The sequence below is a fragment of the Thamnophis sirtalis genome, unplaced genomic scaffold (genome assembly GCF_051295495.1).
Source record: "Thamnophis sirtalis isolate CommonGarterSnake01/CBP01778 unplaced genomic scaffold, rThaSir2_p1.2 scaffold_4, whole genome shotgun sequence".
Lineage (NCBI taxonomy): Eukaryota > Metazoa > Chordata > Lepidosauria > Squamata > Natricidae > Thamnophis > Thamnophis sirtalis.
Window position 1 is genome coordinate 44289807 of NW_028261384.1, and position 18855 is coordinate 44308661.

The window sequence follows — 18855 nt, forward strand, 5'->3', positions numbered from 1 at the left end:
CTTGCTTAACATCCAGATTTCTGAAATAATTCTTTGGATTTGATAAAGAACAAAGATCAAAATCTTTGGGTTCTCTGAAATCTGTCTTTCAATTGTAACATATCCTATTGGTTTAAATCCAAGAGGCTTCTGAATTGAAGCTTTGGGTTTTAGCAGAGTTCATTTATCCATCTTGCATACTGTTCTAATTTTTATTAGGACTCCCAGCAGCTAACAATGAAAGGTATAATATAGAAGATTCCTGGTTAAAAAAAATGAAATGCTCATGGTAAGCCAAAGAAAAAATTGAAAGGAGAATCGTATTATAAGGAAAGTCTAAAAATCCAGCAGTGATGTACAATCCTAGATATCATATACTTAGACTACAAATGTTTTTCATCCGAGTTTTGTCTTTAGCATTTTCTGAAAAGATACCTCAGGGGGACAAATCCAACGTCAGCTGGAAAGCTGCTCCAAAACACAACTATTTGAAAAATTGAACTTCCAAGTTTCAAAGCCCTTGTCCATCTTTTCACTACTGGAGGTACTGTAATGGGATACTATCAGTAGTTTTTTCTGGGACAATCAAATTGATAGCAATGCTTCTGTATGGAAATCTAAGTACAAGATATTATGTATAGATCAAAAGCTAGCACTTTGAATTGCATCCAGAAGTCTATTGGACGGCAGTGTAGCACAGGTTTAATATTTTCACAGTAATAAGAACTAATCAACATTTGGAACTTCAAAGATACCACATTTACAGCACATTTAGTAAAGCCACTAAGACCTGGCTGTTCCGGCAGGCCTGGGGCTGATGAGTTCCTGGCCCCACTTAAACTGTTGTGACTGTTGTTCTGTTTTAATTTGCCTGTTTTGTCTTTTGTTTGTATTCCCCTTCCCCCATTGCTTGTTAGCAGACCTGATTCTCTCGGGATAGGGCGGCTTACAAATGAAATAAACATTTAAACATTTCATATCCCAACAATGGTGATAAAATCATGAGTTAACAGACAAGTCGCTCCTGCTCCTGGTAGAGCTACAATTCATGTGCTAACTGCATTTGGCTAAGGACCCCTTGGTCTGTGTTAATCTACTCACTCAGTAACAGATGTAATTCAATATCAAGAAACTATATTAGATACAAAGATTTTCTGGTCCATGGAAAAATCTCCATGGAACCAGTCCCTGCTGCCAAACAGTTTGGGGACAACTGATATAGACCATTGGAGTCTCCAAGCTCTGGCAGGAAGGCATAAGAACATTTGCAGCATGCCATAAGATGTTATGAGGAAATGTAAACCTGTCTTTATTTTGTTTGGTATAAAATGTATTCTGATGATTTTTCAAGTTTCTGTTATTGTATGTTGAAGAGAAGCTGACCAAGGGGGAGTCAAGTGGGGAATTAGTCTGGGAATCTCTACGCAGGCACAACAGGGCAAGACTGGATTCCCTCTTGAATGAAATTAAACTTTATCCAGTCTGGCAAGGTGCAAAATGCCAGTCTGAGAATATTCCTGTACTATAGGCATAAATAATAAAATAGCTAACTGAACTCTTCAAGTGTTGATCTGATGACTGTTTGCATCTGACATTATAACTTAAAACAATAAAGTGAATCTCTGAAAATTTGCATTCCTGATATTGGGCTGACAGATAGTAATATAAAATGCAAATTAGATTATCAACAATCATTCCACACCTGACACAATTTCTCCCAACATACAGTACTATGCAAAAGTGTTAGACAATTGTGAAAACCTGCTATAAATTAACAATGCTTCACAAAATGGAAGTGTTAATAGTTTATTTTTATCAATTAAGAAAATGGAAATTAAATGAACAGAAGAGAAATCCAAATCAAATCCATCCTTTGCTTTCAAAATAGCATCAATTTTTAGACTTGAACATTGTTCCTCACCCAATTTCAAGTCTTCTATACAGCTTTTTGTGTTTCAGTTAATGATTGTGTTTCAACCTTTGCAAGGTTGAAACACAGTCATTAACTGAAAGAGCAACGTGCAAAGTGTAGGAGGCTTACAACTGGATGAGGAACAGCCAAACTCTGTTACTAAAGTTAGGTTGATAGAAGTCAGTTTTGCCCAAAGTCAGGGACTTTGTAGGATTAAAATGTATGATTAATCAATTATACCAAGCAGGTGCTAATATAATTAATTTCATATGTAGGTGGAAACACAGTCATTAACTGAAACAGAAACAGTTCTGTAGGAGGCTAAAACTAGGTGAAAAATAGCTTTATCCAGAGGTGTTTGTGTGTGTGTGTGTGTGTGTGTGTGTGTGTGTTTGTGATGGATGGGGTCTGGGGAGGAAATCATTCCCCTTCCCCCGACAGCTGGATAAAGATATGCAAAAATCCAGCCCAGTTTCACTGACTACAGGTTGAAAAGGCAACGTGGCTCTGCCTGCAATCAAATTAGACTGGGGAAGGATAACCCTGTTCTTTCGGAAGGCTCCAATCGGCTCCTCTCCGGTTCCTCTGCCTCTCCTCTCACCCCAGCCTGCTAGCAGGTGGTGAGTGAGTGGGCTTTATTGCGTTCCAGGCATTTCCCACCCGGACAGCACGCTGCATTTGCAATGGGGGAGTTGTTTGGGGAAGGCAGAAGGGGAGTGGCGGGGCGGAATGGCAGAGGAGCTGCTTTCAAGCCATTGGGAGAGAGATCCAATCCAACTTTTGTGTGTGTGTGTGTGTGTGTGTGTGTATGTGTGTGTTTGAAAGAGAGTGAGAGAGGGAAGGGGGTAAGAGAGATAATCCAATCCCACTTCTCTCGGTGTGTGTGTTTGAGAGAGGGGGAGAGGGAGGGAGGTAGGAAGGAAGGAGGGGAAGGAGAAGAAAAAAAGGGAAACTTCTTTTGCAAAGGAGAAAAACAAATGCTATTGCTTTAAATCAGGAACTGAGCATGCCTGGCTGTGGAATTCTGGGAGTTGAAGTCCACAAGTCCTAATGCTTATACCTTTAAATTGAAAGGTGCAGGGAACAACAAATTGGTTATATGGTTATATGGTTTTATGTTTTTGAAGTTTTGAGGTTTGTGCATTATGGGCTTTGTGTTTCTATAAGGTTTGGATGATTCCCTACTTGTGAATGGAGCCAAACTTTCTTTAGGGTCATTATCTCATTATCTCTATCTGGCAGAAATGTGAAATGATCCTCAGGCAGGTTTCTTTGTTAGCAGAAAGAAAGAAAAACAGCACAGCAATTTAGAGCTAGAAGGCTATTCGGAAGAGGTCATCTAGTCCAACCCTCTGTTGCAGCAGGGAACCTTACATTGTCTGGATTATTTTGGTGCCTCTAACAGAGAGGAAAATTGCCAGAAAGAAGAAGGAGTTTACTAGGACAAGGCTGCCATGCAAAGGAAGGCAAAGATAGTCCTTGATTTATGACTACAATTGAGCCCAAAATTTTGGTTGCTAAGCAAAGTGTTATTAAGTGAGTATCACCATTTTACCCAATCCATGACATCTCCTGGTGAGTGACATCAAGTTGGACACTCCCACCTAGTCACATGACTGCCAAGCCACTCCCATCCAGTCACATGACCGCGAAGTCACTCCCATCCAGTCACATGATCACTGAGCCACTCACACCCCGGTCACATGACCGCTGAGCCACTCCCACAAAACAGGCCACACCTACAGAATAGGTTCCAAAAAAATTGAAACCCATCACTGGTCTTTATGGAAGAATTACGGCCAAAAAAGGCTTCTCTCTGACCTAGAACAAGACTACATGACTCAATTATGTATGAAAACATAGAAATTGGGGTGCGGAAAAATGACAGCAGGTGCTCTGGACTGATGAGTCAAAATTTGAATGTAAGAGGCAATTTGTTTGCTAAAGGGTTGGAGAGTGGTAAAATATTGAGTGTCTGCAGGCAATAGTGAAGCATAGTGGAGATTCTTTGCAAGTTTGGAGATGGATTTCTGCAAATGGAGTTGGAGAATTGGTCAGGATTAACAGTATGCTCAATGCTGAGAAATACAGGCAGATAGTTATCCATCATCCCTTAGCATTAAGGAGACATGTGATTGGCCCCAAATGTATTTTGCAGCAGAATAATAGCTTTAAACATGCAGCTAATTTCATGAAGAACTTTGGAAAGAAAAACAAAACGTCTTGGAAATGATCAGAGCCTTGATCTCAACTTCATCAAGTCTATTTGCGATTACATGAAGGGATAGAAGGATTTGAACCATTCTACATCTACAGAAGATCTATGTTTACTTCTCCAAGATGTTTGAAATAACCTTGAAGGAAACTTGCCAAGTTCTTTCAAAAATTGTTTGTAAGTGCACCTAAAAATTGGTGGAGTTTTAAAGGCAAAGGATAGTCATAACAAATATTGATTTGATTTGGATTTCTTTTCTGTTCATTTACTTTCCATTTTATTAATTGATAAAAATAAACTATTAATACTTCTATTTCTGAAAGCATTTTAATTTATAGCATTTTTTTACAGTTGCTTAACACTTTGGCACAGTACTGTAATCTCTATTTCTTAGAGCATAAGATATAATAATCAAATTAAAATGAATCAGTAGGTATCACATGCTTGAAACTGTATTATCATGTTTCCCTGAAAATAAGATCCTTATATATTTTTTGCCACCAAGAAAGGCACGAGGTCTTATTTTCAGAGGAAGTCATCCACTGACTCACTTGCACGTGTTGCCCCCAGTCTCCTTTTTGCTATCAGTTCCTTCAGGAACTTCTTCTTCTGTGGATGGCAAGGCTTTCCTGAAGGCCTCTGCAGCCAATAATAGAGCTTCAGATCCGGAACTCTGATATGGCTACAGAGGACTTCAAGAAAGCCTTCCAGTTGCAGAAGAAATGGGCCGGCAAAGCAGGTGTTGGGTGTATGAGGCCTGGCTGCAACTGTTCGAAGGTAAGTAGTAGGGCAGCTCCACCCTCCCATCTCTACTCTAGTTTAATTTTTACCTGTGTACCCTGGAGTGGGCAAGGTCTTAAATAGGGCTTATTTTGGGGAGGGGGATAGGATTTATATTAGGTGCATGTATAAAATCAAGCTAGGACTTACTATCGGGGTAGGTCATATTTTCAGGGAAATACGGTGCTATAAGATGTTTACTTTGATCAAATCTAAAGGACTCTACATAACACAATCATTTCCCAAGATTACTTACATAATTAAACAAATCCTAATTATGCAAAAATTTCAACTAGAACATGCATAATAGTAATCCACACAACCAAAAAAATCTGTAACAGTTTACTCAGATTTGTAGTTATAAAATACTGGTTAAAACTGTATCTATTGCTATTTAATGGTAAGTCATTTCACATTATAGCAATGAGGGTATATCTAATTAGGAATATTTTTGCTTTTAAATATTGACAGCAGGAAGGTGAAGCCTCTCTTTGGAACCTTTGAATCTGTATCAAAAATCATAAAGTCTTCTGCAAGTTAGATCAGTAAGCTTGTAAATACCTACAAAGTATTCGTTTCTTAAAAAATGGAATAAAGGGTAATACATTAAATAGTAAGTTCTTCTATACTGCTTGAACCATAAATACATATCTTTACTTATATGGAATTATGGCCATTTTACTTTCCAAGCTGCCATTGCATTACTAAACCTTTCTCATCATATTATTGCCCACTTTTCCAGGCTTCTACACTAGCTCTGAGCTTTAGAGATTAAACAATGGATGCTCAATTGTGTATTAATCCTATTATAAGAATCTAAATGCCCAAAACTTAGAAGTCCCTGTTCCAATGATACTTGGCTATGGATAAGAACCTCTGCCAATAATCTTATCACTGGTTCTTATCTAAAAAGGAATTTTTCGTTCCAGTCCAAATCTTATTATTCAGACTAAAATAATTCTAGTTCAGCATACACAACATGCAAACTAGAAACTCTTCCTCATGTAACTGTTGCCTTACATAAAAGTTGAAAACCACTAGTCAGATATTATAGACAAATATGTTTTTCTATCACAATAGTTTGGATCATTTCTGATTTGTGACATTCACTGAGTCAAGAAAATTTACAGTCACCCCATAGTTTATACCTAAAATGACAATTATGAGTCTATTCTGTCTATTTTCTGGATCAGTCAAGTCACGCATTTGCACTTTATAGAAACAAACAGATGGTCCAGACTGCAATTTGTGGTTTTATTTGTAGGCATGATTCAGTGGCATTACATTAACTGTAGATATCTATTAATAGGGTTGAGTTTACTAAAGAATCCCACATATCTATAATATATTTCCAATGACTTCATAGTATTCTTTGGGTAAAAATAGGAGTCCATGATGCCATAATCAACAAAATATGAAAACGTTTCCTTAAATTTTATTCTCATTTATATCATGAGTTAAATATAAAACTAAAACATAAAGGGCCAGATATAGTAATTTGAGCAGTTGAGATTCACTGGTATTGGGGAATCTCACAGAGGGAGATCAAAGAAAACAAAACAAAACAAATGCTCTGAATAGCTAGTACACCACAGAACATTTTTAGGAAAAGAACAAAAAATGTAAACTATTCTATGTGTGGCAAAATATGGCATATAAGATCACTAATATGTAGCATAATATGGGAGCACCAAAACCACAAATTATCCCCAAAAGGAAGTTAAAAAAGAAATGCACTAATGTTGATTTTTAATAACTAAATGTAATAAATTAAAGGATAAGCTAAGTGGTACAGTCACTGATGGTAATGAGGAATATTTCAGAATAGTAGATTCAGGTTCCTCCATCTCTGTTGTAAATTCAAAATTGGTGGATTAAAAAGTCATTTCCCTACTTGTTAGGAAATAAATATTTTAATTTACCACATGTCAGAGTATAAATGAAATGCAGAGAATAAAAAATGCTATTTGAGTCAGACTTTCAGTAAATATCATTACAGAGAGAAGCTGGCCTGGAAACTAGGAGCCTGTGAGTCCTAGTCTTGTTTTAGACATGACATCCAACTAGGTGACTTTGGACTAGTCACTCTCTCAGTCCAACCCATCTCACAGGGTTGTTGTGGGGAAAACAGGAGAAGAAATGAGAATGTAACTTCACTGCCTTTAGTTACTTATAAGATAATAAAGGTGGAGTTAAGAAATAAATAAAATCCTGGATATTGATATGCAAGTCTATTAGTACATAGTAATAACCTCATAATAAACAAAAACAACAACAAATTCAGGTGGAAATTACTTGCGGTTTCTGAGAAAAAGATATATTATAGAGATGAAGCCAGAGTAGCAGATTTACTAACACTGCGGTTAATAGAGCAGTAGCTGATATAGCATTGAAGAGGTAATGTTAAGAAAGAAATGGAGGAAGACATTATACAAAAATAGGTGTTTAGAAGAAACTATCAAGAAAGGCAGAAATTATTAAGATGAAAATGGAAGCAGAAAAGTTTAAAGTTTGGCTACAGAAAAACCTGTGACATTAAAAAATCTAGCAATAAAAACTTCAAATGAAGCAGTAGAAGGAACTCATTTTGTGAGTGCTGTTAAAAAAAAAGGAGAACACCAGGCAGAGAAGACAGAACAGCCATCTGTTGCTGACAGAATGAAAACTGATGAACAAGTTATCTTGATTTCAAATAGAGGAATTTTTAACCCCCCCCCCCCTGCTTTGAGAGAAACATTATTTTCACCTTCAACTTCTTCCAGAACTGAAGAAGCTTTTTGGACAAAAAGCAAAACGTCTTAAACAAAAACAAAGAAAATTTAGTTGCCTTTTTAAAAAGCACCTTTGGTTCAGCTTCAAATGATACTATTTCTCCAAGTGATTTCAAGCAAGCACATGAAAAGATTCTGCTGATACCGTTCTTCAGAGGAATTATGGAATCTGTTATTTATACCTCTATAATTGTCTGGTTTGGCACAGCAATCAAACAGGATAGACTTCAATGGATAGTTAGATTGCAAAACAACAATAATAACACACAATTGTAACCAGACTGCCTTCCACTGAGGACCTGTATATTACATGAGCCAGAAAGAGGGCTGAGAAAATATCTACAGACCCATCACATCCTAGAATAAACTATTTCAACTTCTCCGCTCAGGATATCACTATAGGACATTGCATGCTAAAAATCTAGGCACAAAGAGGGATCCTCCCCCCTCTTTCCATGCCATCACTGCTAAATACCTAATTTCAACATCACTATCTTATGCTTAAAGATATATATCCATGTAGTAGTAGGGATGTACTGCTATTCTCATGTTCTCATCATTCATACTACCTTCTATTAACGTGGCCCGACAAAACCGCGCTCGTCAAAATAGTAGCGACAAAACCGCATAGCTAAAGCCGTGATGTCATCACTGCAACGTCATCACCGCGGCGACAACAGCGCGGCGACAGAAGGGCTCTTTAAAACAGCGCGGCGGCAGAAAGCCAATTTAAATTAAGATAAGGGTTAGGATTAGGTTTAGGGGTTTGGTTTAAGGGCTCTTTAAAACAGCGCGGCGGCAGAAAGCCGATTTAAATTAAGGTAAGGGTTAGGATTAGGTTTAGGGTTAGGTTTAGGGTTAGAGTGCTGAGTGCTTCGGAAGGCGCGGATTTGCCCTCCGCGGTTATGTCGTCGCGCTAGGTTCGCCTTTTTCCTTAGCGTTTCGGACGGCGCGGATTTGCCCTCCGCACTTACGTCGGCGCGGATAAGGGCTTCGCGGTTTTGTCGGTGAACCTCTATTAATATCCTATGATTTATCACTTGTTGTCTGTATCTTGTGATTTATTACTGTATCTTATGACTTACGATCTATGGATTATCACTTTGTTGTTTGTATGCACACTGAGAGCTTATGTACCAGAGACAAATTCCTTGGCCAATAAAGAATATTCCAATAATTTTTTTTTAAAGTTGATATTTCTGCTTTAGTAGGATAAAGAAAATGATTTCAAGCTCTGTCATACTAATACACAGTAAAAAAAATGAAGATAAAGCTAGAAAATTAGAGGTAGTCTCAGATATATTGGAAAATGCAGAGCAGTAAAATTAAGCTTTGTGCTGTTCAAGTTCATCTAAGACTAGAAGAAGTTAGTATCAATCTGAAAACTAAGCAATGGAATTTTTCATCATCCCTATCCCCTCAGCATAAATATTTAGAAACTCATAACAGCTTGCTTGCAGAAACTTACTAGCAACTTAGTTGATTCTAAAACTATAATGATCAGTATGATGAAGCAGGACTGCAGTACAGTCATTTATGGCTGACTGAAAAACTAAAAGCAAAAAGACAGAAGGTGGGAAGGAAATACAGGAATTCAGGAAACAAAGAGAGACACATTAAAAAACTGTTTAACGATATCAAGACTTGTTCTGATGATAATATTGATATGTGAATCTTCTAGCTTTTCGCTATATTACAGCTAGTGGCACAACTGATGGAGTTGCACGTATTTCCTAATCTGAGTAGGCTAGAGGAAGAAGAATTCAGTATAGAGAAAGCAAATCAAGAAATAAAAATCAGAAAGATCTGTTAATTTGGATGACCATGTTGCTTTTGTTGAAATTGAGGTTGTACTGTAATGGAGAAAACTGAAGAAGAGGAAACAATAGCAGATTACAAGATGAAAGACCTCTCTCTCTCTCTGCTCATGTTTTACCAGGAAATAGAACATACTTAAAAAAAATTTTTTTTAAGTATATAAAACATACTCAATAGTGAGATCTAAATAAAAAGGAAAGATAAATGAAATGAAAAAAGTAAAGCAGAAGAAAAAGAATCTGGAAATCCTTGTGAGAAAGTGAATAATAATTACGTAATTATATACAAGAGTTTATTAACTGAAGTACTTTTGTCAAGATAACAAGTATACTATCTGGTTATACCATGCCATTGTTAACTTTTAATTGTTCATAATCAATTCAATCTCTGACTAAATGAGAAGCAGCATGTAATGAGATATTATGCTAGGAAAAGGTTTGATAACTGATTAGAGATAGCATTAATTTAAACTCAACCCCATTTACTATTTAAGAATGGTGGCAATGAAACTTTCAAGAATATTTATCTCCAAAATAAATTTATAGCAAATTATGCCACATCTGATCAAATAAGATTAGTTTCATTACTAAATCTACTTAGCTGCATTTGAAGTACATTTTGAATTTACGGGTGACAGAATCTCCTGTCTGCACACTGAAGGAATTAAAAGGAAGATCATTTCATTTTAATCATATACACTCTGATAACATTAAGATTGTATCATATCAATGTATGTATTGTTTGTGGAGTGATCTTTGGGGATTGTTGAGAAATATTGCTGGCTTTGAATGTGAAGACATGGGTGGCAAGTCCCACCTCTACCCCTATCTTAAAAGCTACATCTGCTGCCAGTTGCTTTCCAGGTTGTCTTCTTAGCTATTCCAAGGAAAAATGAAGTTGCCTTTATTTAAATAGAATAAGAAATGTCAATAAATTTATACTCCAGAAAACGCAACAAATATATTAAGCTTTTATAGAAAGTTATTGGTATGGTTTCTGTTAAGAAATATGAGGGTATTTTTTAACCTATGTAAGTCTGGAATAAAAATGTGAATCTATATAAATAAGAGAACTTTAATTAGTGAAATGTATTTCTCAAGAAACAGATACTTACAGATTCTTTTTTGCTCATATTTCTGCTATGAGAACGAGAATGGGAAATTGTACTGAAAAAAGATTCCTTTTTGGTTGCAGACAAAGGAGGAGATCCAGTGGATTCACATACTCCAGAAAAATTTTCAATGCTTGGAGAGGGACTCCCATTTTTTGAACTTTGCCCTGCAAAGTAAATAGAGAGGAGTCAATCATCATCCTCATTATCATGCTCATTAACTGAATTAACTTTCAGAAGCAGATTTTCATATCATGAATTTTATGATATCAAAACACAATTATTGATATAGTACAAAGTGCTATTGCAAGGGACATGCAGGACATATAGAGCTATTTACAACATGTATTTAGCCACAAAGTGAGCAACAAAACAGATCTTGTACATAAAAACATACCTGAACTAGTTAATATATATTTTATGTAGATACAGTTGCAATATATATGCTATATATATTATGGTTTAGGTATTTTGAAGAAAGGAATGAAATGATGTAATGCATAGATATTATAAATTCCTTTTAAGAATGAAGATAGATAAGTGTCTGTTCCTTCCTTCCTTCCTTCCTTCCTTCCTTCCTTCCTTCCTTCCTTCCTTCCTTCCTTCCTTCCTTCCTTCCTTCCTTCCTTCCTTATTTCCTTCTCCCTCCATTCTCAGAAACTGCCAGAATAAGTCCTTGTGGTTTTGTCTCAAAAATGCTTTTTTTCTTCAAAAGGCAACAGGCCTGTTTTTAATTTCTGTTGCCTTTTGAAGAAAAAAAGCACCTTTGATACAACTATGACCTGGATAACTGAGAATCTCCACAGACATCCCTGAGTTTTTTTTGGCGAAGTTCTTCAGAAGTGGTTTGTTATTGCTACTTCTTAGGGAAGAGGGACACAGTAAACCCACCTGGCTTCGTGCCTAAGGCAGTGGGAAAGAATGTTAGTGGTATTTTAGATAAGGAATAGAGGTTAAAAACACCCACCCAAATATGTAGATAAATAACATAAATGCTATCAACAATATTAATAGGTTTGCCCCTAAAACCCAGCATTTTGTTGAAGTTTACATGTATATGTTCTTAATTCCAGAAATTGTGTGCAGTCTCATTTCATAATGGACAGGACTATGTGCTCAAAAAAAATCTTTCTATTCAGACATTTGAACTGTGGACCAGATAGATTAAAAAAACTGTGGCACAAATTAATTCTTACTACATTTTGATGTTTGATAGTTATAAAGCAAGTTTATGTTACTATAGATTTCCATGGACAACATGTTATTTAAAAGCATTAAAATATTTCCATTAAGATATTTGGGGAAGCTAGCAATCTAAATAAAGTCAATTAATATAACAATAACACTCCAAATCATGCAGATGATATTGTTTATTCTATGGTTTCAGACAGAGAATGAGATGATGTCTTCCCCATATCACATTCAAAGCCTAGCTTCTTCACCTCTCCTCCAGACACCTTGAGATTACAATCCCCAGACCTCCTGATATCTAGTGATATAATGCTTTAAACAAAATGAAAATCAAAATTGTAATGTGATTTTCTAAAAAACAGGTAATTATCCTGTTTGTAATCCAGTTGAGAATCAGTAACCTGAATTTTCTAGCTATGCCAGTTTAATTCATCTAATTTATTTTGAATCAAAGTTATCAATGTTGTCGCACAAATACTATACACAGTAAAAGTGAAAAGTGCGCTTTTGCTTGTTTAAGTACTGCGTTCTTGAGTAAAGAACATTTATAGTTATTTAACCTACACCTTTGATTTATCAGCTTATTTTCCTTTAATGGAAGGAAAAGATTTTGTTACATGGAAAAAATCTCTTGAGTGAAGTATATTTTGCTCAACAGAATGACCTTTTAATAATAATACTTTAATTGATGGAATTAGCCTTCATATTTTTGTATGTGAAAGAGGGAAATTTCACATGAAAGGATAGAGATATGCTATATGCAATATTAGCAGACCTAGCAACATATCAAGAATAGGAACTATAAGTCTGTGCAATTCTGAGTTCAATTCCTTGTGATTTCACATACATATATTTGTATTTTTCCTGGTAGTACAGAGAAATGATTTGCTATTGCCTTGTTCTGGAATGTTTTTTTCAACGTCTAGGCTTTCTATTTTTGGACCCCTAATCTGAGAACATATACCCTCAAAGAATGCCAGTTAGAAAGCAGCTGCATGTATTAAAGGGAATATCACACCAATCTCAAAACATTGGGCTGCTATTTGAGAATTATCCCATCCAATATTCAGTGATGATATTAATTTACAAAGTCCTAAATGGCTTAGGAGTCAAGTATTTAAAAAAAACAACACTTCCCTAAATACCATGGAACTTGCAATTACTTGGATGTTGTGGCCCAGATAAGAGCTTTTTCAGCTATTGAAGATGTGGCTTTTCACCTTGGTGTTTATTAAATAATAATCAAGGTTCCAGATTTTTTTATAATTTATCCCAATTCTTTATTTTTTAAAATGCAGATTACTTTTAATATTTCTTTTTAAAAGCACTTTTGGTTTTATTATAAGATTATATTTTCTTAAAAGGCAGTTCTGAGTTCTTATGCAAGGAAGTTGCATACTTTTTTCCCCTAAACAACAGTGCCACTTAGTGGATCTATATATAGTACATATTTAAAAATTTCAAACAACATGTATCTTTGGGCTCCCAAATAACAATATTATAGACAAAACGTACCATGTATTACCGTAGTAACTGTCCCATGGAGGTTGCTGAGATTCCGGACAGGAACTGATACCGGGACATCACTACCTTTAACTACTTCTCCTAATAAGCAAAGTTGAAGAAATCTTTACAGTAAAACAAATGGTCAAATCTTTCACATAACCAAAGAAAAGACAACAAAGTTGTTATATTTAAAAACATCTGATCTGGTCTGTTTTTTTAAATAACATTTATGCACAACAACTATTTCTATTCTAACGATATCAACTTGATTATTCCAATTATCTCAATATTTTTAATTTTAATGGAAACAAGTTGATAGTGCAAAAGGAGCATCAGAAACAGCAATACCCTAACTTTCTGCATAGTTCTAAACATGTATTATACATATTTTGCTCTTGGCTCTTCCTATATTTTATAACTAATATTTTATAACTACAATGGAGTTTAGAAACTTGACAGTGATCATACAAATGCTATTGATCTATTCTAAGAGTAAGCAACTCCAAAAGCACAGAGTAGCGTGATTTTCTACAAATGCCCTTACATCACCAGGAATCCTTTCAGAATTATTCAAAACAAGGACCAAACACAGTTTTATGTTATATACAGTTAAGCTAGGCCCATTACAGAAAAAAATCAAAATATTATGCTGAGTTCTATTATTTAAAGTATAACAAAGCACACAGCATTTAAGTTTGTGTCATTAAAAAAATCATAATATTATAAGTCCTTGATTGATGGATTTTTTGTGGATAAAAGAATGTTATGTGCAGCTTTAATAGTCTGATTTACATACTATTCACAAGGGAGGACAAAAAAAGGATTGCAGTGACAAAAGTATAACCTGTTTTCTAAGACTTGTGAGAAAATATTTTGAAAGCACTTAGATGATGATAAGGATTGTTGTCAATTTGGTTGAAAGTGAGTTGTATTCTGCTCAAATAAGAAATAATTAACTCAGAATAAATATGCATTGTACGGTCACTTGTTTATGCCAATTTTTTATCCCATTTGAATAGGGAAATAAAATTTATATCACATAAGTGGAAATGGAAGAACTTCAGGTCATATGAATTATAGAATACTAATCATATTTCTTTATTTGTAGCTAGAACTTGACACAATTAATGACAATGCAATGTAAAATAAGTATTTTGCAGTGGGGAAATAGAAATGTTAAGAAGTAGTTATGACATAAATGAAATACTGCTCCTTTGTAATACAAAATTTGTTTGCACATTCACAACCACCAACTTGACTTTTTACCTCCCATCCTGACTGTCTGACTATGTTACCTATAGCATGTGTGTTACAGGTGGCACGCAGAGCCCTCTCTCCGGGCACGCCAGCAATCGCCCTAGCCTAGCTTCACTGTGCATGTGCACGTGTCTCCCATTGGCCAGCTGGTCTTCGGATCTCTGCCGTGCATGGACTGGGTGCATGCTTGGAGGGGCACTCACACTGCACTTTGGGGCCCTGCGCAATTACCCCCGGGCCCTGTTTTGGTTTCTAGTCTAGTGCAAGAGGCCTTTCAGGCCCAAAACAGAGTTTGGGGGAGGCATGTGCACCCCCCACGCCCCGTTCTGTCTTCCAGGTGGCTTTCCAGGCCCAAAATGGGGCACGGGGAGTCATGCATGCATGTGGGGATCACATGCTCATGCATGGGGGGAACACAGGGAAGGCCGTGTGTGTATGCATGGCGCAGCAGGACACATAGGGGGAGTCAGGGGCGCATTACATTATGGGTGAGGGCACGCTACTGCATGTGCACATGCGTACTTTCAGCACACAACGACAAAAAGATTAGCCATCACTGACACAGGGGCATGCATTTCTACTGGGTAAACTTACACAGAAGCAGAGTTATGTTGATATTAGAAGAACACAACAAACAAATAGTATTGAAGGCAGTTCACAGGTTATCATTTTCATTTTTAAATGGGAGGGCATTTGGAATTTCAAGTATGTTCACAAAATATAAAATAAAAATTCTGTTTAACACTGTCATTTGGCTTGTAGCAAACTGATTCTCATTTCATATTTTCAATTATCAAGCAATATTTTAAAAAATAAGTTTTGGAAGGAAATTTGCTGGATGCCCCCGATTTATGAAATGAATACATATCTAACAGATAGGACATGGTAGCAAGTGAAGATGAGTAATGTTTATTGCTATGCAGATTTCATATCACCATCCTATATTATGCTGAAAGTTCTTCATCTTGGTTTATCATAGAATTTGATTTTCAAAAACAGGAATGGCATATTTTTACCTTTGCTTAACTGAACTGGCACACTTTCAGATTTCATCATTCTTTGCTGCTGAGATGAAGGGAGTTCTACTGTGATCCTTGTGGGCATGACAACAGAAGAAACATTGCCACTGCTACCTGGAACTAGAAGAGATGCACTGCCAGAAGTCATTGCTGGGGAAATCAGCTTGCGACCAAAATTCAATAAGCTACTAGAAACCTTATTCATGTTCAGAGGAGCAACCTTTGCATTGACACTGAAAAAGAAAAAAAAGAAAAGAAACTGCTGATATCATGTTTAATTCACACTACTGAACTAATCAGAAAATTTCAAAATGAATTTGTTCTAACTAAGGACACTCCCTCACCTGAAGAAAATATTATAATGATTCTAGAAATTATAATGCAGTATTATTCTACTTGTAACACTAGTTATTTTTAGGGAGGTAGATTTTCATTTTCTGGAGCCTTTGAAAGTCACATTGAACTTTGTTCCACAGTAACAGTTTTATTTACTGGAAAAAATAAACTTGTCTGTCTTGGGAATATTTTATAACCAAGATCACTCACTCACCCAATTTGCTGTCCATCTTGTTTCAAAGTGATTCTGAACAGCTTACAGAATGCAAACATTAAAACCATCAGAGATAAATATTTCAAATTGGGAACAAAATGAAAATACAATCAAAGTAAAATCATAATTACAAGATGGGAAAGAGGGAGCCATATCTTTGGGGAGGGGGGAAACTTTGGATTGCATATTAATTAATCAACCACTTCCAGTGTGATTCTCCCCTGTTGGGGTCCAAGCCATTGAGCAGAACCAAATTTTAAGGCTCTTGCTAAAGGTCAGAAGGGTGTGAGCCAATCTCATTTCAGGAGGTAAGATGTTTAATAGGGAAAAATAAAAGAGTAAGAGTTGGAAAGGATCCTTGAAGGTCTTCTAATTCAACCCCCTGCTCAAGTAGAAAATCCTATACCATTTCAGACAAATGGTTGTCCAATATCTTATAAAAAACCTCCAATGATGGAGCACCCACAGCTTCTGGAAGCAAATCATTACACTATTTAATTATTATTCTCACTGTTGGGAAATTTTTCCTTAGTTATAGATTGGTTCTTTCATTGATTACTTTCCATCCATTGTTTCTTGTGCTTTAGAGAATATATTGACCTCTTCTTCTTTGAGGCAGCCCCTTAGATATTAAAACACAGCTATCATATCACTTGTGGTCTTTCTTTTCATTAAACTAGACATACCCAATTTCTGCAACTTTTATTCATATGTTTTAGCCTCCAGTCCCCTAATCATCTTTGTTGCTCTTCTCTGCACTCTTTCTAAGATAGTCTCAACATCTTTTTTATATTGTGGTAACCAACTGGATGATATTCCAAATGTGCTCTTACCACAGCATTATAAAGTGGTACTAACACTTTATGTGATCTTACTGAAATTCCTTGACTGACTACATCTGCAGTATGCCCCTTCTGCTAGTGCAGGTGGGACAGGCCAGTCCCATGAGGGTGAAGAGTTCTTCAAGTATGCAGGACTTTAACAGTAATAATCAACACCTTGAATTACACATTTGAGCAAACCGGTAACCAGAGCATTTTACAGAGCAATGATGCACCATGGCCACTCTTAAGGATCCTAAAACTACACTCTGCACCAGTCAAAGCTTCAAAATGCTCTTCAAGGGTAGCCCATATAAAGTGAATGCAGAAGTTCAAATGTGAGATGACTAGGGCTTAAGTGACTGAACACAGGGCTTAAGTGACTGAACACAGAAATTCCTAATCCAGGATAACTATCCATAAAGGTGAGATCGAATGATTATTTTTTTTAAGGAGAGGGTGAACTAGGACTTCTTAAAATGCTCTGAAATCTACCTGCAGTGAGAAGTTAATTACTACTTGTACCCACCTGCTAGTCATTGTCCTGGAGGCTTTCACCAACCAGGAAGGGCAAGGATTTAACTGAACGATGGTTCTACTGACAACGTTGAAGACCCTGTCCACTTCCTTCCTTTATCCCCCAAAGTAATGATCTAGGGACCATACTGTTAAAAGCAGATAATAATAGGTTTTCTATAACCCAAACCCAGAAAAATTGCTTTCAATATCTCTTGTTGTTGCCATTAACAATAATATCTGCAAAGGTTCACATTGCCTGTCTCCAGTTTATGCTCTAAAACTATCTTCAGGTCTCTCAATCTCTCTCTTCCTCCTAAAAAAGAAGATGCTATGGGAAAGTATTCACATTGTTTTATAAGCTGACTGTACATCATTACAATTAGAGGTAATTTGTTCATAATGACCCCCTTTCTCTTGTACAATAATTTTGGTGGTTCATTAATTTTTTTGGGTACGTACATACTCTTAACTTCCAATGCCCTTGACATAAATAGCAACCATCCTAAATTGCTGTTATAAATTTAACATGGTCCATGATATACTTTAACTAATGAAATTCTATCTTTATGCTAGTTTTGAATGCTCTGAAACATAAATGTAAGATGATTAAGACTATAATACAGGAGTCAGAATTCGTTTCTTTAGCATCATGGTTAAAAGATGGAAAGATATTAAAACACTGATTAAAAAAAAAGAAGGTTGGTTACCTTATGGTCATTACGAAAAATATTTAAAAACAAAGTATTGTTTAAATGAATGTCAAGGATACATGAATGCAATACATGGAGAAAACAATTTTGTTAATCATAAGAATAATTGACCTTGAATATCAATGAGATATTTTTAAAACAAAGATGTGCAATGATTCAGCTTCTACAGTGTGTGTAAATGAACTGTTTTGTTTTATAAAGTTGATTCAAGGACATCTCTTTTTGCATATGAGCATTGGAAAAGAAAAACTGCTATAATACTGTCAATTATTTTTAAAAATCTGCACAAATTCTTGGAAATCAAAATAATGGAAATGTGATCCACATGGATTTGTAACACTTAATTGGTTTCTCTTTTATTTTTTCTCATAGTAGAATGGATTTCTAGTGAGTTAGATGCTCCAATTTCAGGTGATAAAGACCTATTTCAACAATAACTAAAAATGGTAGCTATAATTGAGTAATGTGACAAAATTTGTCCAAAGCAAGTCATCTTTATAGTTGCACCATCTAATCTTTCTAGATACCAAAGCAATAACTTGCTGAAGAATTATGTCCTTGAATCTTGCCTTGTAGAATTTGTGGTTGTTGACAGCTAAGGAAAGACATGATTTAATTATATGTGAAGTAATAGAATAACTGGGGTGGGGAGGGGGAGAGGAGAAATCAACTATGCAAATAACAGCAGTCTTAAAA

General features: G+C 35.9%; 1 protein-coding gene across 5 annotated transcripts in view; it reads right to left on the reverse strand.

The window, feature by feature from the left end:
* The window catches only part of TBC1D5 (TBC1 domain family member 5), a 365348-nt gene that overhangs the window by 42297 nt on the left and 304196 nt on the right, over window positions 1-18855 (reverse strand). For all 5 annotated transcript variants that reach the window (XM_014051938.2, XM_014051928.2, XM_087712828.1 and 2 more), the window contains 3 exons: window positions 15557-15792; window positions 13293-13382; window positions 10590-10753 (listed from right to left, as the gene is read on the reverse strand). In XM_014051938.2, coding sequence (XP_013907413.1) covers window positions 10590-10753; window positions 13293-13382; window positions 15557-15792 — 490 coding nt within the window. The remainder of the gene's footprint in view (window positions 1-10589; window positions 10754-13292; window positions 13383-15556; window positions 15793-18855) is intronic.